Source organism: Oncorhynchus kisutch, linkage group LG18, assembly GCF_002021735.2.
Source record: "Oncorhynchus kisutch isolate 150728-3 linkage group LG18, Okis_V2, whole genome shotgun sequence".
NCBI classification, from domain to species: Eukaryota; Metazoa; Chordata; class Actinopteri; order Salmoniformes; family Salmonidae; genus Oncorhynchus; species Oncorhynchus kisutch.
The window spans coordinates 43,398,610-43,426,101 of record NC_034191.2 but is presented as its reverse complement, the minus strand read 5'-3'; the positions used below and the strand labels follow the sequence as shown (position 1 = coordinate 43,426,101).

Below are 27,492 nucleotides of genomic sequence, written 5' to 3'. Positions count from 1 at the left end.
AACATTATATTAGGTAGCATTGTTTAAAGTGGCTAGTGATATATTTTACATCAATTCCCATTATTAAAGTGGCTGGAGTTGAGTCAGTGTGTTGGCAGCAGCCACTCAATGTTAGTGGTGGCTGTTTAACAGTCTGATAGAAGCTGTTTTTCAGTCTCTCGGTCCCAGCTTTGATGCACCTGTACTGACCTCGCCTTCTGGATGATAGCGGGGTGAACAGGCAGTGGCTCGGGTGGTTGCTGTCCTTGATGATCTTTATGGCCTTCCTGTGACATCGGGTGGTGTGGTGTCCTGGAGGGCAGGTAGTTTGCCGCCCTGTTAAATGAGTCTGCCAGAACAGAGGCAGTAGGGATAACTCGGGATGTTCTCTTGATAAGTGGGTGAATTTGACAATTTTTCTGGAAAAACATAAAGAGCACTTTTGAGTGTCAGGGAAATGTATGGTGTAAAAAGTCATTTTCTTTAGGAATTTACTGAAGTAAAAGTAGGTAAACAAAATGCATAGTAAGGTGCAGATACCCCCCCCCCCCAAAAACGACTTAAGTAATACTTCAAAGTATTTTTTACAAAGGTACTTTACACCCCTGGGTTACAACAGGCACAAATACAGTAAGCACAACATACCACTGAACATACAGTAAAGAGAGTGTAGCAGATATAACAAGCAGCTGTCTCCTCTATTGTTTAAAAGAGGGGACTGCTGCAAATAGAGAAATAAGGAAGGCACTCTGATGTCTTCATGCCAACATGGGACGACTTGCTTCTTTGCAAAAAAAACGTCACGTTGTAGATGTACCTATCTGAGCTCACGCGAGAACTTCGGTTTCATTGCCAGCGGTGTGCGACAGAGACAGCGAAGATGGCGTCGCAGGAGACCGAAGCTTCTCCGCAAGCCAACGGCGAGGTAAAAATGAATTAAATTGTATGACTGTCGTCAATGTGTGAACGTACCAATATCGGCATATGGCTAACTCGAGCAGTGAATGGCACTGCAGACATTGCTATTGAAGTGTGATCGTTTCACACGCGAGCTTTTTGACGCTGTCAATGCCGGTCGGTTTATAAACGTCCCCCCTGCCTTTCACGGTGCGTTTGTTATAGCATCTTGCAAGTTAGTTATTTTCTGATAAACCGACAACCATATTTCTGATCAAAATAATGAGGTCGGTACTTGGGGTAACAGATCATGTCATGACAGTGGATGATTGGGTTAGCCCGTTTTAACCTAGCTAGTTAGCTACAAGAGTGGCTAGCTAGACTGGCGATGATATTTCGTCAGCCTAGCCAACGTTCGTTAGCAGAATCATTTGTCAATCATTACCTTTTTAATCGCACTTTTTTAATGGACTAAAGTTATTACTTGGTAGGCTAGTCTGCTGCCTATCACTATCAACAGAGTGCTAAACGAATCACAGCCCGGCGCTGAGAATGATCGAACATCTGTGTTTTCTAGATTTTGGTTCGTTAACTACTTAGTTATGGCTGTTGCATCTTATTAGCTAGCAAGTAGATCCGACCGCATGCTTACAGTTGTACTAGGGTCAGACGGGATTCATGTTTAGATTAAGACACGGCGGAGCTGGCGCAAAATATGGCTCGGGAAACATAACTCAATCCAGGGATGAGAAATGTGTTGTATTCCGATTTGTCCCATTATCCAAACTGTTACACCGAGAAGTTTGCTGGAAGGGTTAGCTAAAAGAGTAAGGTAACATGCAAAGTAGTTAAAGTTGATAAAAAAAATGCTTTGGTTGTCTGTGACTTGAACTTGCAACCTTTGGGTTGCTAGACATTTGCGTTAAACGCCCAACCAACCACCCTACTTTAATTTGTGGATGTCTTTTGTAACCATACCAAATGTAAAATCTACTAATTTGGGTGTCCTGGATGTACAACTACTATGTTACGTCTAGTCTGAGACCAGGCTGTTTTTCTGGAAAACTGCTCTTTTCATCCTCAAAGCCATGGCAGCCATTTTGGAATTGCAGTGTCAGCCAATCCGCTTCTTTGTTGTTCAAGGCGACATGCCATTCCATAATGGCTGCTGTGGCTACTGATAACTGTCATTCAATCTTCTCCTGTAACAGTTGGGATAATGGGACAATTCGAAGTACAAAGCATTTATCATCCCTGAATTGGGGTATGTTTTCCAAGTGAGACGCCGGATAATCTAAACAATTTACACGGTGAGCCTGTCTGACCCTAGTGCATCTGTAAGCAAGCGGGTTGGATATTCTGGTTAGTTATTAGCTAACTAGCTAGCAAGCTAGTCACTACTCATCGGTTAGCAAGCTAATGTTGACTTCGGTCAAACATCCGTGCACATGCATGCCACGGGACTGTCATCCCCTTCTGAACAGATCGGATCAATTACTAATTTTTGGTTCGTGTGACATTTGCTTTAACTGGGAGACTACGCATGTAAAAAAAAAAAAAAAAAGAGGAGGGGGGAGGGGGTAATTTCTTGCTGTGTCTAAACAAGCCTCCTGATTTGATAGGTGTGTTCAGTTATTAAATCAACTTCAAACGCATCCACTAGAGGCCCTCTTACCATGCTAGCCTTCAGAGTGGTGTTCTCTAAGGTCCTCATGGCTTGTTTGCGCAGATACTTCTAGTTGATTATCCACTGCATTCACGAGTATCTCCCACTCATAGGAACCAGTTTGGTCCTCTTATCACATATACTGTCACTCATCTCACCAATGAGGAAGGCTACAGGAGCCAAGGCAGCAGCTGTCTTTCGATTCCCTCCATGAAAGATTGATAGATAAAGGGCTGTGTTGCCTCTCATAGCAGTAGGCATAGCCATTGGTTGTTTTGAAGCTTTTACTTTGTGTCCCATTGGCAAAATTTAGTAGTGGGTAAAATGTTAACCCCAGTTGACAATGTGAGTTGTAAGGATTACTTCTTACTGGGAAAATAAGTTGGATTTTGGATCCTGTGTAATCTTGGGGTGCCCTCAATGCAGTTTGTTCTTAGAGGCTTCCCGTCCATCCCTTTTTGTGTTGGTGACATGCAGGGGAGATTTTCAGATAGTGGGGCCTGTCTTGTGACTTGGCGTGTGCTTGTCTTTTGTTTCACTGGGCAACAATGCACCCCTGCTTGGGCTTTCTGACTGACATGTTCTTGGCTTGCAATGCTTTCTTCATGCTGCACTCACTCCAAACCATACAACTTAATTAGACAGGATTTGACATGTAAGCAAAACCTATCAAAGTAGCTACATCATCATGGGTCCTAATAGTAGACTTTCAGGGGAACATTAATGCAGTGTAAACCATTGACAAACCTCAGGGAATCACTTTCTTTATAAGTGACTCGTGTAATTCATTGGTGGCTCTTGAAATGAGTCCCAGACTGGATAACCCCCGGAAGTGCTACTTTCGTCACCCTGGTTTGGGTCTTGTTTTTTTTCTCTTGCTCGCTTTAGGTAAAATGTAGTTGATGCTGGAAAATCAAATCTTTTCTTAGTGTTCATGGAAACTGGGAACTTCTAGGTAAAATGTCCTACAGTCGACAAAACAAAATTCACCAGACATGGGTGAATTTTGTTGTCTGTAACCACGTTTCCATCCACAGTTTTTATGCAAGCAAAATCACGACAGCTGTGATGGAAACAGGAAGATTCAATACAATTTTTTAAATGCCGACAGCCTAGCGAGATTAAACATTAAACGGTTAGCTGCTGAAAATACATTTGGCCTATCATGATATAGGTGAATTTGCATAATTTAGTGGAATTAAATTGGCGTGTGTATTTTCGTTTGTCGTCATGCATACCGAGGCTAGTTTGAGGAGCGGAATAGTCGATCACCTGTCAAAAAGCCTGCACTGATGAGAAACGTGCTTTTGTCAGCCAAGTCATTGCGCAACAAATAACATGCGACTGCATCTAGAATTGTTTAGCTTTGATGGCCGCGGTTTTAAAATGAGCTTTTTTTTCCTTTCTCGATCTCAACTCGTAATAAAAGCACGCCTCCCATTCGAGTGCGTAGGCTATAACCTTAGTCAATGGTAAGAAGGCAATCAGCGCGTCACTCACCACTTTGCAATTTGACATTTTGGCAAATGTTTTAAAAATACGTTTTATTAGCTGCTTCATTACAGCAGTTGCATGTTAAATAATAGACCATAGAGACTTTTGACTGTATGAAGCTCTGTGGCGACAGAGCCCCCACCTGTTTTGAGCCCCACGTTTTTAGGTTAGAAATAGTGTTGCGAAGGCTCGGAAGCTTTCCGGGAAAATTTCCATGGAGAGTTAAGCCTGGGAATTTTGCTTATAACAGTGAACCTTTTTTTGTGGGATACACAGAAGGCAATTCTAGATTTTGTGGCATATTTTGGTTAAACTATCCCCAATTCAATGGAATTGCAACCCTCTGCATGCACAGCACATTCTTCCATCACATTTACAGCTGATTCTCAAGATTTTACACACTAATTAGATGCTATTGAGCCCACACTACTACACTACCTGAGCCAAGGACTACATGCTTTCTGGTACGTTTTGATTTACAATACTGGGTGGGTTGAATATATTTTATGACACATGATTTTTTGTTAACTAGTAAATAGTAGTCTACAGCAAAGTGTGTTTCAATGATTTCTTAACAATTTCTGCTAGTTAGTTTTTGCTACCATGTGGGTTTTTAGCTTGCTTGAGCCTGCTAACTGAGTGTTAATTCATCTGTTTCCATACATGTTTAATTAAAAAAAATATATATCTTAGAAAGGAGTTGTTTAATCTAACTGCCTAAATTTATCTGTACATGGAATAGTATTTTTATTTATTTACAAATGTTTTTATAACCTTTACAGGCAAATGCCACGGGCACTATCTGACAAAAGTCCCTCTACTTCTATTCGAGGTGAAAATGATGAATTGGACACATAATCGATAGCAACAGCTCCTGGTTCTCCTGGAATCAGAAGTTTTTTTGACTCAATGGAGGAATGTAGGCAGAGAAAAGCTGATGAATGTCTTGCTCGAGCTGTGTATGCAACTGTTTCAGCGCTGACGCTCACAGGCAATGTCTATTGGAAGAGATTTCTGAATGTTCTTCGCCCCCAAGATACACCCCTCCAATCAGACATGATTTATCTACTTGTTTGCTGGATGCAGATTTCAACAGAGTTCAAGTGAAGGTCACGCAAATCATTGAGAAAGCAGACTGTATTGCAATCACCTCTGATGGGTGGGCAAGGAATAATTAACTTCATCATCTCCACCCCTCAACTAGTATTCTACAATAGCACAGACACAAGGGACAACAGACACACCAGTCCCTACGTTGCAGGTGAGCTGAAGGTAGTCATCAATGACCTTGGACCACAGAAGGTATTTGCACTGGTGACAGACAATGCTGCAAACATGAAGGCTGTTTGGTCTTAAGTGGAGGAGTCCTACCCTCACATTACACCCATTGTCTGTGCTGCTCATGCATTGAATCTGCTCTTCAAGGACATCATGGCACTGAAAACAATGGATACACACTACAAGACAGCCAAGGAAATGGTTAGGTATGTTAAGGGTCATCAAGTTATAGCAGCAATCTACCTCACCAAGCAAAGTGAGAAGAATAAGAGCACCACATTGAAGCTGCCCAGGAACACCCATCGGGGTACATAATACATAATAAGATGTATTACAAACGCTAGATCACTCACCCATCACTGTGATTTGTATGCTATGGTGCAATGGACCTCTCTCTCCACCAGGAGGTGATAGCACTGGTACACTTTTGTGTACAAAGCGTTGATGGGACAACTCCCTTTATCTGTTCCACTGACCAGATCAGTCACTCAATATAGTCTTCGTTCACAATTGCTGCTGTCCTTGTCTGTTCCGGGCTAGAACTAAGATGAACGGGGGGAAATATTTTTCCCATAATGCGCCTTCATCTTGGAACATGCTTTAGGAGATTTTAAAGGTAGTGGAGTTAGTGTCCTTGTCTGTTTTTAAGACTGATCGACAACACTGTTTCACAACTTCCGTTTCTAATCTTAAATTGTATCTTTAACTTGTGACACTTTGTATTTTGTGTGTATTCTGTATTTTTCTGTAATGTTTTATGCACACGCCTTCTTACCAGCTCGCCCTCAATCGTTTTTTTTTAACCTCAATGGGTTTTACCTGGTTTAATAAAAATTACGAGTCTAGCGTCTCCTTGCACAAACCTACGACGGGGCAGCGGTGATGAGTGGTAATGTACGTGGTGTCCAAACGCTACTGAAGGACACTTACCCAAACCAGCAAATTGTGCACTTTCTGTTGGTTACGTCATTTTACTGTTTGGGGAAAAAATGTAGGTTGTTGACCGGTTAATGAGGGTCAGTTAGTTGGCTGCAAAATGTACCAACATTTGCATCCCTAAGACAGACATTTTGTTCGTTAGACATGGTGAGATCTTCTTGTCTGTAAAATGTTTTATGCAAGAAATGGCAGTGGAAACAACTTTGTTTATGCACAAAAATTGATATAATAACCATCATATCGAAGTAAACGAGTTGTGATTTGTGGTCCTGCCACAATGACTCGGAAAACCACGCACTTCAGCTAGATAAATAATGAACTTCAGAGGGTGGTGGTGAAAGTGCAAGGTGATGAGCTTGATGCTCCTTTACAATAAATATCGAGGGTCTTATTCTAGTGACATGATGGCTACCGTATGACAAATTAAAAATGAACTTGCTCTTTTGTCCATAAATTTAAAAAAATAAACTTGCTCTTTTGCCCATAATCATCTCGTGCAGGATATCTATATCTGCGAGCTGTTGGCTATAGCGCACGCGCCAATACCAGAGTGGGCACTTTTCCTATATAACGCAACATTTAAACCATCAGTAGAGTTGAAAATGCGATGGAAACTCATTTTAACTTGTATTTCTTTTATACGGTACGTAAGAATTTAAGCACAGAAGTTGTGCACTACGTCATCATGCACAACTAGTTAATTTGAGGGGAAAACGTCTCTGGTGGGAAAATGCACATATTTTGTTAATGCAGAGAATATTTGCATAAATCTTTTGCCTAGCTATTGAAATGGCTTTTTTAAATTTACATTTTTGCACCCTACATTCCACTTTATAAGTGTTGTCCAGAGAACATGCACCAAGACGATATTGGGCAAGATTTCTATTTGATAGAAACAGTTTTTGTGACAACCGATGGAATCGCATTGAACTTAAGTTTCCATTAACTGAATGAAAAACTGATGTGCAGAAGGTGTTTTTTTTATGTCATTGCACAGCATTTCATCTGTAACAAGCCAGTTTGATGGAAACACTCCTGTGCCTAATCTTTTTGATGGATATTCCGCTAGTGGATGGAAACCCATTTTAGGATTCCCTGATTGATAGGGATGCACAATATAGAGGTGAACATATCGGAATCGGACGATATTAGCGTATCAGCCGATGTCTAGTTCAACGGCGATGTTAAAAACCCATGTCAAAGCTACCGTGCATACCTCTATGACGTAATAACTCCATGTAAAATTTTGAAATGATTCAACAACGGAACAGAATAGTAAGTAAGTGAAAGAAATATGTTTTGATTGTTTTACTGGTAATGGGGACATACGTAAATGCCAGCAATAACTTTTTGTGTGTGTAACCTTTATTTAACGAGGGAAGTCAGTTAAGAACAAATTCTTATTTACAATGAAGGCCTGGACGAAGCTGGGCCAATTGTGTGCCGCCCTATGGGACTCCCAATCACGGCCGGATGTGATACTGCCTGGATTAGAACCAGGGGATTTAGTGACGCCTCTTTCACTGAGATGCAGTGCCTATTTAACTGTACTAGAATGCTTAAATATTGGTTATTTGTATCGTTTCGTTTTTGGCAAGGAAAATATTGGATATCGGTATCGGCCAAAAGATTTAATATCGGTGCATCACTACTGATTTGGTGTGTGTGTGTGTGTAGGTGAGCAGCAATGGAGCTGCTGCAGCCGTGGATGGCCAGGCCATACAGACTGCTGTTGGGGACCCTGCACAGCCCCCGCCGGCTCCACCACCCAACGCATGGTCGGTCATAAAGGGAGTCCTCTTCAGGTGGGTAAGAAATGTGTGCACGGAAAGTATTCAGACCCTTTTACGTTGTCCATATTTTGTTACACTACAGCCACGAGCCAGACGGCCCAAACTGCTGCATATACCCTGACTCTGCTTGCACTGAACACAAGAGAAGTGACACAATTCCCAGAGTTAATATTTACTGCTAACTTGCATTTCTTAACGAAGTGTGCCAAGTTTTAAAAAATATACTTGTGTATTGATTTTAAGAAAGGGATTGGTGTTTATGGTTTGGTACATTGGTGCACTTGTTAAATCATCACCAGTTTGGTGAAGTAGGCTGTGATTCGATAAATTAACAGGCACCACATTGATTATTTGCAACGCAGGACAAGCTAGTTAACTACACATGGTGGTTGATATTACTAGTTTAACTAGTGATTATGTTAATTGTTTTTTTTATAACATAAGTTTAATGCTAGCTAGCAACTTACCTTGGCTCCTTGCTGCATTCACGTAATCGGCGCATTCACGTAATCGGATTATCGATTGTTATGAAAGCTTGAAATTGACCCTAATTAATCGTCCATGTCGACCTCTAGTACGCACTACCCTCTGTAGTGCCTTAAGGTTGGATTCCGAGCAGTTCCCATACCAGGTGGTGATGCAACCGGTCAGGAGGCACTCAATGATGTAGCTGTGGGACTTTTTGAGGATCTGGGGACCCATTGCCAAATCTTTTCAGTCTCCTGTTTCTAAGACAGTCATGAAGAGGGCACGACAGGCAGTGTCGTGCCCTCTTCATGACTGTCTTAGCGTGTTTGGACCATGATAGTTTGTTGGTGACGTGGACACCAAGGAACTGGAATCAATCCTCTCCAACATCTGATGCTAAAGAGAGAGAGATATATTAAAAACACTCGTCTTTATCTCAACTTTTGTTTGACACACACCCTTTATGGTAGATGCTAAGTGGGATCGTTGGGACTACCCTACCCTTAACCCTAACCTAGCATTTAACCCTTACCATAACTGTTTTCAATTTAAACTTGAATGGGGTGATGTCATTTGGGTGGTCCCAATCATAGAAATGTAATTCTTAGAACCCCACTTAGAAAAAACAACCTTTTTACACATTTGACTAAAAGTTTAATTGGTTTCAATTGGACTTACTTGACTTCTTCTCTTTCCTCATCCTCTACAGGATCTTTGTCATCTGGGCCATCAGTAGCTGGTTCCGCAGAGGGTCCTCTACACCAGACCCCAGTACCCCAGCTGGGGCACCGCATTTACCCAGCCGAAACCTTTTCCCCAAGGAAAGCCTCATGGTACACCAGCCTTTTCACACCGTTCTGCATAAGCGATTAACCCCAGGTCATGTGACAGTATTGACTTCCTGGTTGACCTTTTGGTCTGTGCCTGCCGCTCAGTGGTAGTTCTCTGGGTGAGTTGTGTGCACAACTTGTCTCCGTTGATGAGCTTTATCCTGGCTAGCTTGTTGACTTGCACTCAGTAATTAGTTCACACTGCTGGACAAAGAAGCTGTGCCACAGCAAACAACCACCCAAAGTGGTTGAGAACAAGTCAATAGGAGAATATGGAAATAGATAACATGAAGAATAAGTGATAACCTGTTTTCCTTTTGCCCTCAGGACCTGTATGTGTACATCTCCCAGGACGAGGTGTTCTCTGACTTCAACGACACACAGTCCCTGTTCTGGTTCCATAGAGACCTGGTCTACGGAGACTGGAACACTGGAGAAGATGGGGACGGCTGCTATGAGCACTCAATAGATCTGAACATCCCAGAGGTGAGGGAGCAGGAGGGAGAAGTGAAGGTAGAATGTCCATTTTCTAATCTCTTTCTCTTTCGCTGATCCGATGTGCTACAGAAGGTGCAAATGAATGGTTCCCTCTACATCCACGTTTATTTCACAAAGACTGGATTCCACCCAGACCCCAAACGCAAGGGCCAGTATCGTCGGCTAGCGACAGTCCATGCCACGCGGAGTAAGTAACCGACCCCCCCCCCCCCCCCCCCCCCCTACCTTTTCAAAGTAGTATGAAAAGTGGTTTGACTCCCGTTTTCCTCTTTGACTCTCTCAGTGCTGAACAAGTTCAAACGCAGGAAGTTCGTGAAGACTAAGAACCTGCTGACGGGGGAGACCGAGACCGACCCGGAGATGATCAAGGTCGGCTGTGTTTACCATGATGCATAGACACTATTTTTGTTTTCGGTCAGTAAACCAAGTCCGTACCGTATTGATTGACTGCCCCCCCCCCCCCCCCCCCCCCCCCCCCCAGCGAGCGGAGAGCCACGGCCCAGTGGAGATCATCTCCCACTGGCACCCTAACCTCACCATCAACATGGTGGATGACCATACAGCCTGGGTCAAGGGCTCGGTCCCACCTCCACTGGACCAACGTAAGCTCTACCAACCTATTCTCACGCTTCTCAGTGGTTCAGACCAGAGCATGTACTAGGAGGGTTGAGATCTACTGCTTCTTTACAAAGATCTAACTAAAGGGGAAATACCCATTTTTTTGTTTAGTTACTGCTCTATTCCGTCTCATTTTCTCAACCCATTCTTTTTACCCTCCACAACCCTACAGATGTGAAGTTTGACGCGGTGAGCGGCGACTACTATCCTATCGTCTACTTCAACGACTACTGGAACCTGCAGAAAGACTACTACCCCATCAATGAGAGCCTGCAGTCACTGCCTCTGCGCCTGTCCTACTGCCCGCTGTCCCTGTGGCGCTGGCAGCTCTACGCTGCCCAGAACGCCCGCTCACCGTGGAACTTCCTGCCAGAGGACACCTATGAGCAGTCTGACGAGGACCAGGACTCTGTCAAGGTCAGGGGTTAGAGGTCATAGGCTGGGGCAGGGTGTACATTTTTGTTTTGCTTTTGCTCCTCCAATTTAGCACATCGTAGAATCAAACTGGTCCCGGAGTCTGGACCCCATGTTTCCCTGGTAACCGTGGCTAAGGAACTGTGTTGTCTCTGTAGGTGGCCCTGCTGGAAACCAACCCCTACCTCCTGGGCGTGACCATTGTGGTCTCAATCGTTCACAGCGTCTTCGAGTTCCTGGCATTCAAGAATGGTGAGCTCACTGTGCTTCTTTTTTCCCACAACTTAACTGCCTATTACATGTATTTTGTGTGGTTGAATGTTCTTTCTATTCTGGTGTGTGTGTGTGTGTGTGTGTGTGTGTGTGTGTTAGACATCCAGTTCTGGAACAGCAGGCAGTCCATGGAGGGTCTCTCTGTGCGCTCCATCATCTTCGGGGTGTTCCAGTCCCTGGTGGTGCTGCTCTACATCCTGGACAATGAGACCAACTTCGTGGTGCAGGTCAGTGGGTTTTTCCATTTGTGTGTATATAAAAAAAAAATTTGACTTGTCACCAGACCCTTTGTAATGTCATTCATCATGACAGGCTCTGTAGGGATGTCGTTCATACTAGAGCAGAGTGGTCCCTTCTCTAATCCCCTTCTCTAATCTCTCTAATCTAATGTCCCATAACAGGTCAGCGTGTTCATCGGCCTGCTCATCGACTTCTGGAAGATCACCAAGGTCATGGACGTCAAGGTGAGATGGAGAACAGGTATTTCTCTTGTTTTCGGGTTGCACAAATGAATCCCTGTTTGTTAGCTAATCTGGATGTTGGTTTCCCCTTAGTTGGACAGAGAGAACAAGTTGTTCGGGATCCTCCCACGCTTATCAATAAAAGACAAGTCCACGTATGTGCAGTCCTCCACCAAAGTCTTCGACGACGTAAGGAAACGCGTCAACGCCACACACAATACCATGGCTTTTATTGACCGCTAGAATGGCAAAACTTCTACTGATGTTTTTTGTCCTGTCCTCTTCCCTCTACGTAGATGGCGTTCAAGTACCTGTCTTGGCTGCTCTACCCTCTGTTCGGGTGCTATGCCGTCTACAGTGTGCTGTATCAAGAGCACAAAGGCTGGTACTCATTTGTACTGGGCATGCTCTATGGCTTCTTGTTAACCTTTGGTGAGTCACGGGTGGTCATTGTTCAGAAATGGGATTATACATATTTTTTGTTTTCTGATTTTTCAAGGAATTCCTATTTTTCTGGTCTTGTAAGATCCTCCTTTCCTCGTTTTCTATGCTGTGATGATCAAATCGCTAAATATCAGTTGCACAGTCCAGGACAAGTGAGAGTCTATGCCGTCTTAATCCTCATTTTACATAGCCTGATCCCTATTGACAGTGTCCGAGCAGACAGTCGAGCCTTATTGAGCAGTAAGTCTATAATTATTGATAGTCTGTCCTTGTTAACACATTCTCTCCTAAATGTCTCTTTATTATTTGACATCCTAAGTGATATTCGACCCTAAGTGACACTGTCGGAGACGGACTAAGTGCGACGCTCATCGTTTCTTTGCTCTGATTCATCGTGGTGTCTGCTTTGTGATTTTGGCTCAGGTTTCATCACGATGACGCCACAGCTGTTCATCAACTATAAGATGAAGTCCGTGGCCCACCTCCCATGGAGGATGCTCACCTACAAGGCACTGAACACCTTCATCGACGACCTGTTCGCCTTTGTCATCAAGATGCCCATGATGTACAGGATAGGATGTCTCAGAGACGGTGCGTTATTACTCACTGCCCTCCAACACACACACATTTCATAGACTTAAGTACAGTCCATTCCGGGTCTTAACAATGACTATCCCATTGATGTAAAAAAAAAAGTTCCCTTAGGGGTTTAACGGTACACGTATTCATACCGAACCGTTTGTTTCTGGCTGCATCGTGGACCTGAATGAATGCATCCCAAAAATATATGAACAAAGTAATAACACTAGGCCTGCAGGCTGTCTATGCTGCATTGTCTGCCTTTTTGAGTACGTCTGAGCTGAAAAATAACATGTTCAGGCTGTTCCGTTAACGACTACAGTGGTTCCTTATTTGAAATCATACTGTAGTGTCGTGAACAGTATGTTGTGATATGTCAGTGAGTCGCAGCGACTTGCAGTTAATACTCATTTAAAACACCAGAGGGCATATTTGAGCACATCTTCTCCATCTAGTCTTTTTATCCTTTTTTTATATTGACGGAAACACAAAGATGTTGCTGAACAAAAACAGTATACTACTTTCTATTGGATGTAAAGTATATACTGTACATCATGACCTAATAAGGTTGTTTTGATTATGTGGATTATAATTGTCATTTGTAGGGGGTTGAAGCATTTCCGTCAGGGCAAATCAGGTCTGTGCTATTGAGTTAGACATTTCAAACTTTAGTCTTGTGTCAGGTGAACTGTTGTATCTTTTGGTTTGCTCGTTTTGTTTAAGCGTTTCAGTTATAAAAAAAATAAGAACAAAACAATATATGAGCTGCAACAAGTTGGCTAAAGCAATTGCAATCACGATTGAAAGCGACTGTTTTTTAATCTTTGGTTGTGCTATTATTGTATTTGTTGTGTTACAAATCGTCATTCAAAAAAAAAAATTGCCAAATTTCTCAATTCTTATTAGCCGATCACGTGATCGGGTCCTTATCAGGCATCGCAGCTTTCGAAGTAACAACTGAGACTAAAACTGAACAAGTTCCACAGACTAACAGAAATTGAATAATGTGTCACTGAACAAAGGGGGGGTCAAAATCAAAAGTAACAGTCAGTATCTGGTGTGGCCACCAGCTGCATTAAGTGTGCATCTCTTCCTCATGGATTGCACCAGATTTGCCAGTTCTTGCTGTGAGATGTTACCCCACTCTTCCACCAAGGCACCTGCAAGTTCCCGGACATTGAGGGGAATGGCCCTAGCCCTCACCCTCCGATCCAACAGGTCCCAGACGTGCTCAATGGGATTGAGATCCGGGCTCTTCGCTGGCCATGGCAGAGCAATGACATTCCTGTCTTGCAGGAAATCACGCACAGAACGAGCAGTATGGCTGGTGGCATCGTCATGCTGGAGGGTCATGTCAGGATGAGCCTGCAGGAAGAGTACCACATGAGGGTGGAGGATGTCTTCCCTGTAACGCATAGAGTTGAGATTGCCTGTAATGACAACAAGCTCAGTCCGATGATGCTGTGACACACCACCCCAGACCATGACGGACCCTCCGCCTCCAAATCAATCATGCTCCAGAGTACAGGCCTCGGTCTAACGCCTATTCCTTCGATGATAACTGAATCCGACCATCACCCCTGTGAGACAAAACCGAGACTCTTCAGTGAAGAGCACTTTTTGCCAGTCCTGTCTGGTCCAGCGACGGTGTATTTGTGCCCATAGGCAACGTTGTTGCCGGTGATGTCTGGTGAGGACAGGCCTACAAGCCCTCAGTCCTGCCTCTCTCACTGATGGAGGGATTGTGCATTCCTGGTGTAACTCGGGCAGTTGTTGTTGCCATCCTGTACCTGTCCCGCAGGTGTGGTGTACCGACCCTGTGCAGGTGTTACAGTCCTCATGCCTCCGTCACGCAGATGAGCAGGGACCCTGGGCCTCTTTCTTTTGGTGTTTTTCAGAGTCAGTAGAGAACTTAAGACATTAAAGAGGCTTTTTATAACTGTGACCTTAATTGCCTACTTTCTGTAAGCTGTCTTAACAACCGTTCCACAGGTGCATGTTCATGAATCGTTTGTGGTGCATTGAACAAGCATGGGAAATGGAGTTTAAACCCTTTATAATGAAGATCTGTTAAGTTATTTGGATTTTTACAAATTATCTTTGAAAGACAGGGTCCTGAAAAAGGTCAGTTTCTTTTCTTCTTTTTGCTGAGTTTCTATACCCAACATATTCAACATGCATTATATAGTGATGGTTTTATATCAATTACACCTACAATTACACCAGTTTTCCAATAGTTTTTTTTTTACTGGTTCCACATCTGTATTACATCACTAGGTGGAGACATTGACCATAGTACCCCAAACCCTGAGTACCGACCTGTATGGTCTACCACATGTCTCATTAGCACCACCAGCTGACGATTTCTCCTTAATTGTCTTCCCCCATGCCCTAATATGAACTTGTCCATTCACTTTGATTATTCTGAAGAAGGCCTCAACATCATTCTTTAAAACCTGTTTAGGGAAAGTACAGTTTTAGTGTTGAGCGAGTGTTGTGCCTTTTCCATTCCAATGTGTTCGTCATATAGAAATGATAACATTTATTTTAACAGCTCCAAAGCAATTGCCTGTCTATGGCTCAGGAACCACTTGCCTCTTTCTGTAATCAAGATACCTACTGGTAACTATTTTTGGATTCTGGGTTAAACTTGGAACATTTGCTATCCTAGAAACTATGTTTTACATCAGAAGTTGATGGCTTTGGAATGTGCTGGGTGGATGGGAGGAAGTCACAGGATTGCTATAGGGGATAGGGATGGACATCTGTGGATTAGGAAAATGAGGGGTTGAGGTCAGGTCAGATCCCCTTAAGGAAGAAATGATGATTCATTACCCTATTACTTTGTCTCCAACTTGGAGTGTATATACTTGTTGTGGTGGAAACATGTGTCTAGTGCAGCTCTAATGATCCTCTGGGAAGAATACACTTGGTTAAGCTTTCAGAGTGTCAGAGTTTTATTACTCTGAGAATTAGAACACTTAACTGTTAGGATAACATATGGGGTCTCCTGTAGGCTGTCATTGTAAGTAAGAATTTGTTCTATATAAGAATTAGTTAAATAAATATTTAAAATAAAATGTTTTTTAAAAATCTGTCAACAACTAGTTGGAACTCTTAAGACTGGAGAGGCTGCATAGGAAGTTACGATATTAAGACTAATCCGGACACGCTCTTAGGCCTACAGCTGAGTGGTGGTTATACAAGGCTATACAAGGCTATAGCGATAAGAAACCATCTAATGACATAACAATAAGGAGATGAGGAAAAAGGAGGTTAGAGAAGCGAGAGCTGCTTGCATATTATGTGTGACAAACCGATGGTGTTGGATTACAATACCTTTTCTGCCTGTTTGGAACCGTGTAAACAACACGAATACCAGAGAATCTGTTCTAACAAACATTTTGTAAAGCCTTTTATTAAAGCATAGCAAATATTTTAAAAACAGACTGCTTGCTTTACCCAACATTCATCTGACATTTTGCAGTTGTGTGATACTTGGTACTCACGGAGTCAGTAGACTATTAAATAAACTCTATATATATGTGTGTAGAGTATGCGGGTGATTTATAAAGATGGGCACGTTTAACAGTTAGGCTGTTGATTATAGATCTATTTATACTGATCAAAAAACATATACGCATCCATTTCAAAGGAGTTACAGGTCATACAAGGAAATCTGTGAAGTTGAAATAAATTCAGTAGGCCCTAATCTATGGAATTCAAATGATAGACAGATACCTTTTTTAAGGTTGTAAGGCCCATGGACGTACTGCCAAATTCTCTAAAACGACGTTGGTGTCGGCTTATGGTAGAGAAATTAACATTTTAAATTACTTCGCAACAGCTCTGATGGACATTCCTGTAATCAACATGCCAATTGCACGCTCCCTTGCCTTGAGACATCTGTGGCATTGTGTTGTGACAAAAGTGAACATTTTAATGGCCTTTTATTGTCCCCAGCACAAGCTACACCTGTGTAATGACCATGCTGTTTAATCAGCTTCTTGATATGCACCTGTGAGGTGCATGGATTATCTTGGCAAAGGAGAAATGTTCACTAACCGGGATGTAAACCAACTTTAACATTTTTGAGAAATACACTTTTTGTGCGTTTGGAAAATGTCTGGGATCTTTTTTTTCAGCTCATGAAACATGGGACCAACACTTTACATGAGGTGTTTCATATTTTTGTTCAGTGTAATTAAGTTGGTGTTTCCTCAATTTGCACAAAGCAACATATAGGGAAAGGCGACAATTCAATGGTCACTGAAGATTGTTTCAGAAGTATGGACAGCTCTATTTTTCAGCATAGGGCTGATTGACTCACTTATTTGTAGCTTTTGTTCAAAATAAGTTATACTACAAAGCAGGGTTAAATGTATACTTTCTGATTTGTCTTTAGCATGTTTATTGCTGCGTATATGCGCCCATTCTCGGTTGTTGAGAATATGGGGATTCAGCACCTCATGAACATGCTCGAGACTCTATGAAACTGGAACCTTCGCACCCATTTCAGAGCGGGTCCTACCCGTTTGCTATCTAAGCAAGCTAAAGCCGACATTGTCAATGAATTGGCCAATGTGTTGAGCAACTCCAGTCCTCAGGGTGTAGAGTGGTTTCACACTTCTCCCCATCCTAATCAAACACAGCTGATTAAACTAATTGCATTCTAAACTGAATATCATGATTAGTTGATTGTTGGAGTCAGGTGTGTTAGCTGGGGCAAAAGTGTGACACCAATCAGGCCCCAGATGATTGGAGTTGCCCATCCCTGCTACAGATGGATCTCCACGCCTACAGAGAGCTAATTAAAGGATAACTAAATCTATATTGTAAAAGTACATTTCCTGCAATTCATCACATTTTGGCAGAGGGTGGAGGCAAATGTTTTCAGTTTTAAATATGACCACTCGTGATCAATGTGCCCCACCCCGGTCAGTAATTCGAAACATGCTTACTTCAAGTTTAGATAGCTGGCCGCAAGACTAACTAAACATTCAAAATATTTTTTGTGCTGAAATGGGCTAATTGAGTGAGTGACTGATGCACAGCCACATGGTTTAATTGCAGCTTGTGTTGTCTATTATTCTAACTCTTAACAGTAAGTTGAGACCCAGGCTGAGTTGGTCCACCGGACTACAAAATGTTCTGCGGGCTCATCCCTGGTGTAGATGAAAGGGACAGGTTAAGGATTCTCAAGCCTTGAGACAATTGACACATGGGGTGTCAACTCAATATTAGGAAGGTGTCCGTAACGTACAATGTCTGAGCCATGTTTACATATTGATTTCACACAGATATTGCACTTTGTTGATGAGTAATGGTTTTCATTTAAGAAAAGGCAAAGTGTTAGGACTCCTGATTTGTGCTCTCATCGGACATTATATGACTCATGATCATACATGGAATCAGGAATACCAACACTTTGTATTTTAAAGGGCCAAAAATGTTGCAACAGTAACTATTGGCATTTCATTTTCCCGCTGTACCGAAACTGAACTGTGACCCCAAAACCACAATACGTACCCAACCATGTGTTTTGCTGAACATTACACCCCTAGTTTTGATACCCAAGGCTTATTGTCAGGGAAGATTTTACAGGTTTTAGTAGGCGCAACTGACTCAACACAGAAGTTGGCATAGTCTGAAATAACGTCTGTGACTTCATCAAGAGCAGAGCTGCTGTCCTCATATCTCCCACATAGAGTCAAAATACCCCTGGGGACCAAATACCTCCCACATAAGTAGAGTCAAAACACCCCTAGAGACAAGTGATACTGTTGTCATTCCAGATCTGGACAGTTATAACTGTTTTAACCCAACCATGGGTTTTGGTGAACATTACACCCCTGTAATAACTCTTATGTTTCCCTCCCACAGACGTAGTATTCTTTGTCTACCTGTACCAACGCTGGATCTACAGGGTGGATCCCAACCGGATGAATGAATTTGGCACCAGCGGAGCGGAACCCACTGGAGTGGACCCTAACAAGGACAGCACAGCACAGGGGGAGGTCACAGCCACAGGGGAGGTCGCCGCCATAACAGAAAAAGCAGAGGAGGAGAAGAAGAACGATTAACATGACCAACCTATCCGCCTTTCTCTCCCTCGCTCCTGGGGCGAAGCGGACCTGTGGAAACCAGGCAGAGTGAAATGTCACTTGCCAGGGAAAAGGAGTCATTGTATTCTGTCATGGACACCGCTACATATTTCTGTTTAACTCTTCTTTGTGTGGGGGATCTGCAGCAAATCGTAATTAATGTAGACTCACTTTTTTTTTCTGCAGTTCAAGTGAAACGTGATGTACTGTAATCGTTATCTTTTTCTATGGGTAACAGTAATGTTTTGGAAGCAAGGTTGTGAATGTGGGACATCCAGTTGAGGGTGGAAGGTCGCAGTACATATCTCCGTATTTTCAGATCTTTGCACCATTTATGGATTTCTTGTGATTTTTTTTATTTTTTATTTTTCATTCCGTGTGTGAACGCAGTGTGTCATGGTGGGGTAACTGGAAATTGGTGAGTAGTGCTGGAGGAAACTGGAAGGGTCCAGAGCCAAGGGCGACGTGAAGGGAACCAAGATGGACGACCTGTCCAACACTACCCACGAAAGACAGACTACCCTCCATTTTTAATCAAATGGTCGATGTTCCCAACTTGAACAAAAAAAAACAGCCTTGTAGGTATTAATATAAATACATTAATATTATTGACTTGATTTCTGTTTTCAGTCATTTGAATTTATTTAGTATGTTCTGAAACGACAGAATCTCAGCTTGTAATGTTAATACGGATGTCAAAATGTCTAGCAATAGCTGATTTACAAGTCTTTATGCCTGGACTTCTGATTTTTGAATTGTTTTACTACATTCACATGCCAAGTAGGACCACCTTGACATACACAGTCTACAAAACATTAACAACCCACCCTCAGAACAGCCTCATATTGTCGGGGCATGGACGCTACAAGGTGTCAAATGCTTAATACAGGGATGCTGGCCAATGTTGACTCCTATGCTTCCCACCGTTGTCAGGTTGGCTGGATGTCCTTTGGGTGGTGGACTATTCTTGATACACATGGGAAACTGTTGAGTGTGAGATGGTTTAAAGCAGTGTTTCTCAAACTATGTCCTGGGGCTGTACTTTTTTTTTCTAGCACTTCACATTCAAATAATCAACTAATCATCAAGTTTAGATTATTTTAATCCGCTGTGTAGCGCTAGGGCAAAAACCCCAAAAAACATGCACCCTTTAGGGTCCCCAGGACTGAGTTTTAGAAGCGCTGACATAAAGGCATCCCGCAGTAAAGTCACACACCTACACAAATAATTACTTTTTTCCCCAATTTATTTCTCCCATAGGAGATGTTTAGAAACACTTAAAATAAGGGCTGTTCAGTCTTAACAGGCTGTGATGAGTTATTAACCATGTAAATCTCTCTCGGACAAGGTGATTTATCAATATATTCGGCTATTTATTCTCAGCTTTTAGAAATGCTAATTGGCATCAAAGTAGACGACATGCAAGATGACAAATCCTTGCAAGCACACATATTGGGTAAGTTTGAAATGTACACAAGACAGCTCTCCGAATTGTCAATTTAAGGACATTTTGCCATGTTGTTCCTTACTAAATGTAGTTAACAGATGGTTAATCCAGAAATCCTTACCTTTTCCTCGTTTCGGCAGTCTCACCCAGAGCATCATGGGCATGGTTATCAAAACATGACGCCAGTTGAAGACTGCACAAAACACGTCCCTTATTTTAAGTGTTTCTAGAATAGGTTTATGGGTATTATTGCTCATACTGTGGTACTCTTAAGAACATATTTTCATTAAACTAGCACCATTTAAAGGGGCAAATTGTAGTTCAAGCAAATGTCCAGGCAACTTCTGAAGGTACACCCCACTACTGTCTTTGGTGAACAGCTGAGGGATGGATGTAACCACTTGAAATAAACCCGTAAGACAAATTATATTATTTAAGAATTAATGGGTGTTGTCGCGAGAATTTTCAATCCCAATGATAACTCAAATCATTTATAACTTTTTTGTAAGACCCTGGGTTTAATAATAATTTGGCGAAGTCTCAGATTGTGCAAAAGGTTAATTCTTTATTCAGAGAGTACTCTGAAGTCAAAAATGAGAACAGTCATTTTATAATTCACACACACATCAGTAGAAACTCTGCCTCCCTTTAGGTGGGCTGTATTTTTCCACAATACTAACACATTCCTAGTTGATCACTTTTCTTCCAGCTTGGCAGTTTCTAGCTGTTCCTCTCCCTAGATTAGAGGGACCTTGGAAAGGGCCTCTTTCCTGTCGTACGTTTTCAGAGTTATAACTAAGTCATCTGTGGTTCACATTGCTACAAAGTAACACACTGTTTTTTTATCTTAACTTGTTTTACACACACATTATTGGATTATAGTCTCATAATTCTAATACATTTCACACCGTTAAATACGTTTCAGGGTGGAATTCTTTAGTCATTACTTTAAACATAAATTCCTTTATCAATCCACCCTTTGACTAAATATTACACACTGATACTTCAACCTTTTATTGGAATTATAAACGTCACACAAAATCAAACAAAACCAATACATGTATTTACATCATATACTCATCAACGACTGTTCTAGGCCTATATCCAATTATAACTCTTTTTAGGATTTTCATTATCTTCATGAAATAAACAGTCTGTCTAAACATTGAAGATAGTCTCATCCAGCATGGGCTCCTCGTAATCAAAGGGATCAGTCATCTACTCGGTTTGGAGGCATGTATTTGTTGTCCCACTGGTCGGAGCTCAGAATCGGTCCTTACCTCACCATTTGTTGTGTCATCGATCTCTCTAGAGTCCTGGTGATTAAAACCTCTCACACACCGAATCAATCAGCAACCACACAATATCAACACACTCATACAGGTGAAAGCGGCCCACAACACGGTGATTATAACATTTTTCCATTTTCCAAACATACTATCGAACCACCCTGTCACAGATCTATTAACCTCTGAGTTCTCAGCCCATTCTTCACTTAGAGCCATTAACCCTGCTAGAGCTCTTGTAACTGTCCCATCTGGTGATGTTTTATTAGGAATAAACGTACAACAATGAACCCCTATCATTCTACATACCCCACCCTTTTCTGCCAACAAAATCGAGAGCCAGCCTATTTTGCCAGGTCATAAGGGAGGTGGCGGATAATTGGTCAGAGATCCCCTTTACTGCATCCCCGGTTTCATTCATGAATCTCTATTGATTATATTAGATGTAATTAATCCAATCCACATTTTTATTTATTGTCAACCACCGAAAAACGTAGTGGTAAAGCCTTCACCTATTTGATTCATAGCTTTGTATTAATCTGGAACTCCCCTATGGATGTCAATAGCATCCATCTAGACAGGGCTACTCTCATCCTAGTCAAAGCTCCTCATGTGCCTACCTTGGCATCCTATAACTGGCCTCTGATGACTAATTCTAACTGGTTGGACCAATAACACCGCAGCGCAAGTTCCTAACCACCCTTTTGGTAGTGTCTGTCATATGCGTCCTTTACTGGTACAAGCCCACTATGCATCAGTTATAGGTGCTGTGAGGTAAGAATTTTCTCCTGTGCTTCCAAACCTAAGTCAGTCACATTAACTATCAGACTTACATCCATTAATCTCCTAAATTCCTGGTGCCATTCTTGTGTCTATAACACTGGTGCTCACCAGGAGTAAACCGAGGTGGGTTGCCCGAGTACTTCAATCTGGCTAACCCAATCCCTGTACAGTTGTCTGCTTTCCTAGGGAATTGTTTGTTTACCTTAAATCCTACATCAAATCAAATTTATTTATATAGCCCTTCTTACATCAGCTGATATCTCAAAGTGCTGTACAGAAACTCAGCCTAAAACCCCAAACAGCAAGCAATGCAGGTGTAGAAGCACTTATCCCGAAACTGTCAGGTTGCAGTGGGAAAAACTCCCTAGAAAGGCCCAAACCTAGGAAGAAACAACCTAGAGAGGAACCAGGCTTTGAGGGGTGGCCAGTCCTCTTCTGGCTGTGCCGGGTGGAGATTATAACAGAACATGGCCAAGATGTTCAAATGTTCATAAATGACCAGCATGGTCAAATAATAATAATCACAGTAGTTGTCGAGGGTGCAACAAGTCAGTACCTCGGACGTAAATGTCAGATGGCTTTTCATAGCAGATCATTAAGAGTATCTCTACCGCTCCTGCTGTCTCTAGAGATTTGAAAACAGCAGGTCTGGGACAGGTAGCAAGTCCGGTGAACAGGTCAGGGTTCCATAGCCGCAGGTGGAACAGTTGAAACTGGAGCAGCAGCACGGCCAGGTAGACTGGGGACAGCAAGGAGACCTCATACCAGGTAGTCCTGAGGCATGGTCCTAGGGCTCAGGTCCTCCGAGAGAGATAGAGAGAATTAGAGAGAGCATACTTAAATTCACACAGGACACCGGATAAGACGGGAGAAGTACTCCAGATATAAAAGACTGACCCTAGCCCCCCCGACACATAAACTACTGCAGCATATATACTGGAGGCTGAGACAGGAGGGGTCAGGCGACACTGTGGTCCCATCCGATGATACCCCCGGACAGGGCCAAACAGGCAGGATATAACCCCACCCACTTTGCCAAAGCACAGCCCCCACACCACTAGAGGGATATCTTTAACCACCAACTTACCATCCTGAGACCAGGCCGAGTATAGCCCACAAAGATCTCCACCACGGCACAACCCAAGGGGGGGCACCAACCCAGACAGGAAGATCACGTCAGTGACTCAACCCACTCAAGTGACGCACCCCTCCTAGGGACGGCATGGAAGAGCACCAGTAAGCCAGTGAGAGAGGGGAACCGGCCAGGCAGAGACAGCAAGGGCAGTTCGTTGCTCCAGAGCCTTTCCGTTCACCTTCACACTCCTGGGCCAGACTACACTCAATCATATGACCTACTGAAGAGATGAGTCTTCAGTAAAGACCTCAAGGTTGAGACCGAGTGTGCATCTCTCACATGAGGAGGCAAACCATTCCATTAAAATGGAGCTCTGTAGGAGAACACCCTGCCTCCAGCTGTTTGCTTAGAAATTCTAGGGACAATTAGGAGGCCTGCGTCTTGTGACCGTAGCGTACATGTAGGTATGTACGGCAGGACCAAATCGGAAAGATGGGTAGGAGCAAGCCCATGTAAGGCTTTGTAGGTTAGCAGTAAAACCTTGAAATCAGCCCTTGCCTTAACAGGAAGCCAGTGTAGGGAGGCTAGCACTGGAGTAATATGATCAAATGTTTTGGCTCTAGTCAGGATTCTAGCAGCCGTTTTTAGCACTAACTGAAGTTTATTTAGTGCTTTATCTGGGTTGCTGGAAAGTAGAGCATTGCAAGTAGTCTAACCCAGAAGTAACAAAAGCATGGATTAATTTTTCTGCATCATTTTTGGCTGAAAGTTTCAGATTTTTGCAATTTTACGTCAATTCGTAGGTGCATGGACACTACAAGGTGTCAAAAGCGTTCCACAGGGATGCTGGCCAATGCTGACTCCAATTCTTCCCACAGTTGTCAAGTTGGCTGGATGTCCTTTGGGTGGTGGACCATTCTTGATACGCACGGGAAACCTTTGAGTGAGAAAAACCCAGCAGCGTTGCAGTTCTTGCCACTCAAACCGGTTTGGCTGGCACCTACTACCATACCCCGTTCAAAGACACTCAAATCTTTTGTCTTGCCCATTCACCCTCAATGGCACATAAACACAATCCATGCCTTAAAAATATATTTTAACCTGTGTCCTCCCCTTCATCTACAGATTGGAGAGGATTTAACGAGTGACATCACCTGGATTCACCCAGTCTATCATGGAAAGAGCAGGTGTTCGTGATGTGTTGTATACTCACTGTATGTGGAATAGCATAAAGCAGTGTTTCCCAAACTTGGTCCTGGGGACCCCAAGGGCTGCACATTTTTATTCCATAGCACTTCCCAGCTGTTTCAAATAACTAATCATCAAACTTAGATTATTTGAATGCGCTGTGTAGTGCTAGGGCAAAAAACAAAACATGCACCCCTCGGGGTGCCCAGGACACAGTTTGGGAAATGCTGGCATAAAGGCAACCCGCGGTAAAGTCACACACCTACACAAATACTTGCTTAAATTTAGGCTTTATTTCCTGATGTTTCACAACGTGGTGCAATCACTTCACAGACATGTTTACTCCTACGATGATAGTGTCACATTGAACGAAGCGTTAACATTCAGTGAAGAAATGGCTTCAGTATGGATTTGGAGGGAATAGCCATAGAGTCCCACAGTGGATGAGTCATATACCCAGAAAACCTAGCGGTCAAACAGGGAAATGGTTCCAATCGTTTTTCCACCATTTATTATTCCCATAGGGGATTTTAGAAACACTTAAAATAAGGGCTGTGTTTTGTGTAGGCTTATCCGGGCATGAAATGTTATTAAACGCGTAAATCTCTCTTGGACAAGGTTACTTATCAATATATTCGGTTCTATTTATTCTCAGCTTTTGAAAATGATAATTAGCATCAAAGTAGATCATCAAGACTACAAATCCTTGCAAGCTCCTGCACGTCATCTTTAGACGATACCTTTGCTAACAGGTATTGTGTAAATTTCAAACATGTCCAAGACAGTTCACAGAATTGTCAACTTAAGGATATTTTGCCAATTTATTCCTTACTAAATTTAGTTAACAGATGGTTAATGCAGAAATTCTTAGCTTTTCCTCGATTCGGCAGTTATCAAAAACTGATGCCATGGTAAACCTTCACAAAACACAGCCCTTATTTGAAGTGTTTTTAAAATAGCTTTTATGGGTTTAATGACTCATACTGTGGTACTCTAAGAAAATATTTTTATTAACATAGCACCATTAAAGGGGCACTCTGTTGTCCAAACAAATGTTCAGGCAACAAATCTGCAGGTACACCCTGCCACTGTCTTTGGTAAACAGCTGAGGGTGCCCCTCAGTGGATGTAACCACTGTTGAACTAAACCCATGAGACAAATTATATTCTTTAAGAATCAAATCGGTATATATATACAGTGCCTTGCGAAAGTATTCGGCCCCCTTGAACTTTACGACCTTTTGCCACATTTCAGGCTTCAAACATAAAGATATAAAACTGTATTTTTTTGTGAAGAATCAACAACAAGTGGGACAAAATCATGAAGTGGAACGACATTTATTGGATATTTCAAACTCAATAATTGTAGGTGTAGAGATATGCTTTCCACCACCACCATACTTCACTGTAGGGATGGTGCCAGGTTTCCTCCAGACGTTGACGCTTGGCATTCATGCCAAATAGTTCAATCTTGGTGCATTCGGAAAGTATTCAGACCCCTTGACTTTTTCCAAATGTTGTTACGTTACAGCCTTATTCTAAAATTGATTAAATAAAATAAAAATCTCAATCTACACACAAAACCCCATAATGACAAAGCGAAAAACAGGTTTTAAATGTTTGCAAATTTAGTAAAAACAAAAAACAGAAATACGTTATTTACATAAGTAATAAGACCTTTGCTATGAGACTCGAAATTGAGCTCAGGTGCATCCTGTTTCCATTGATCATCCTTGAGATGTTTCTACAACTTGATTGGATTGGACATGATTTGGAAAGGCACCTACCTGTCCCACAGTTTACAATGAATGTCAGTGCAAAAACCAACTCATGAGGTTGAAGGAATAGTCCAGAGAGCTCTGAGACAGTATTGTGTCGAGGCACAGATCTATGGAAGGGTACCACAAGTTTCTGCAGCATTGAAGGTCCCCAAGAACACATTGGTCTCCATCATTCTTAAATGGAAGAAGTTTGGAACCACCAAGACTCTTCCTAGAGCTGTCTGCCCTGCCAAACTGAGCAATCGGGGGAGAAGGGCCTTGATCAGGGAGGTGACCAAGAACACGATGGTCACTCTGACAGTGCTCCCAAGTTCCTGTATGGGAGAACCTTCCAGAAGGACAGCCATCTCTGCAGCACTCCACCAATCAGGCCTTTATGGTAGAGTGGCCAGATGGAAGCCACTCCTCAGTAAAAGGCACGTGACAGCCCGTTTGGAGTTTGCCAAAAGTAATCTAAAGGACTCTGAGACCATGAGAAACAAGATTCTCTGGTCTGATGAAACCAAGATTGAACTATTTGGCATGAATGCCAAGCGTCAACGTCTGGAGGAAACCTGGCACCATCCCTACAGTGAAGTATGGTGGTGGTGGAAAGCATATCTCTACACCTACAATGCCATCTGCTAAATATGTGTATGTGACCAATAAAATTGGACTTTGATTTGATTTGGCAGCATTATGCTGTGGGGATAGTTTTCAGCAGCAGGGACTGGGAGACTAGTCAGTATCGAGGTACAGATGAATTGAGCAAAGTACAGAGAGATCCTTGATGAAAACCTGCTCAGGACCTAAGACTGGGGTGAAGGTTCACCTTCCAACACGACAATGACCCTAACAACACAGCCAAGATAACGCAGGAGTGGCTTCGGGAGAAGTCTCTTAATGCCCTTGAGTGGTCCAGCCAGAGCCTGAACTTGAACCCGATTGAACAACGCTGAAGATGTTCCCCATCCAACCTGACAGAACAGGTTCTACAGAGAATAATGGGAGAAACTCCCAAATACAGGTCTTCCTGTCTGGGTATTTACTCCTGAAGTGCTGACCTGTTGCACCCTCGACAACTACTGTTATTATTATTTGACCATGCTGGTCATTTATGAACAATTGAACATCTTGGCCATGTTCTGTTATAATCTCCACTGCCAGAAGAGGACTGGCCACCCCTTATAGCCTGGTTCCTCTCTAGGTTTCTTCCTAG

The 27,492-nt window shown here is 42.6% G+C and overlaps 1 protein-coding gene across 2 annotated transcripts; it reads left to right on the top strand.

Moving 5' to 3' along the window:
- The first annotated feature begins 774 nt into the window (after nt 1-774).
- LOC109908889 (cleft lip and palate transmembrane protein 1 homolog) lies at nt 775-20,609 on the top strand. 2 transcript variants are annotated; one of them, XM_020507651.2, is made up of 15 exons: nt 775-904; nt 7,931-8,058; nt 9,224-9,347; nt 9,672-9,830; nt 9,912-10,029; nt 10,126-10,211; nt 10,324-10,444; nt 10,633-10,877; nt 11,033-11,126; nt 11,247-11,374; nt 11,549-11,611; nt 11,702-11,797; nt 11,905-12,040; nt 12,476-12,643; nt 18,515-20,609. In XM_020507651.2, the coding sequence occupies exons 1-15, from the start codon at nt 791-793 to the stop codon at nt 18,712-18,714; spliced, it is 1,980 nt and encodes a 659-aa protein (XP_020363240.2). In that variant the 5' UTR covers nt 775-790; the 3' UTR covers nt 18,715-20,609. The 2 variants fall into 2 exon arrangements, with proteins under 2 accessions (XP_020363240.2, XP_031651965.1); XM_031796105.1 differs by lacking the exon at nt 775-904 and adding an exon at nt 3,997-4,014.
- The last annotated feature ends 6,883 nt before the right edge of the window (nt 20,610-27,492 follow it).

What these genes read in the sequence shown, in the direction of transcription:
- LOC109908889 (XM_020507651.2), top strand. Translation starts at nt 791, where the DNA reads ATGTACCTATCTGAGCTCACGCGAGAACTTCGGTTTCATTGCCAGCGG. An exon ending in ATAAAGGGAGTCCTCTTCAG is followed by an intron (nt 8,059 to 9,223) that starts GTGGGTAAGAAA and finishes CATCCTCTACAG; the next exon opens with GATCTTTGTCATCTGGGCCA. An exon ending in CCGACCCGGAGATGATCAAG is followed by an intron (nt 10,212 to 10,323) that starts GTCGGCTGTGTT and finishes CCCCCCCCCCAG; the next exon opens with CGAGCGGAGAGCCACGGCCC.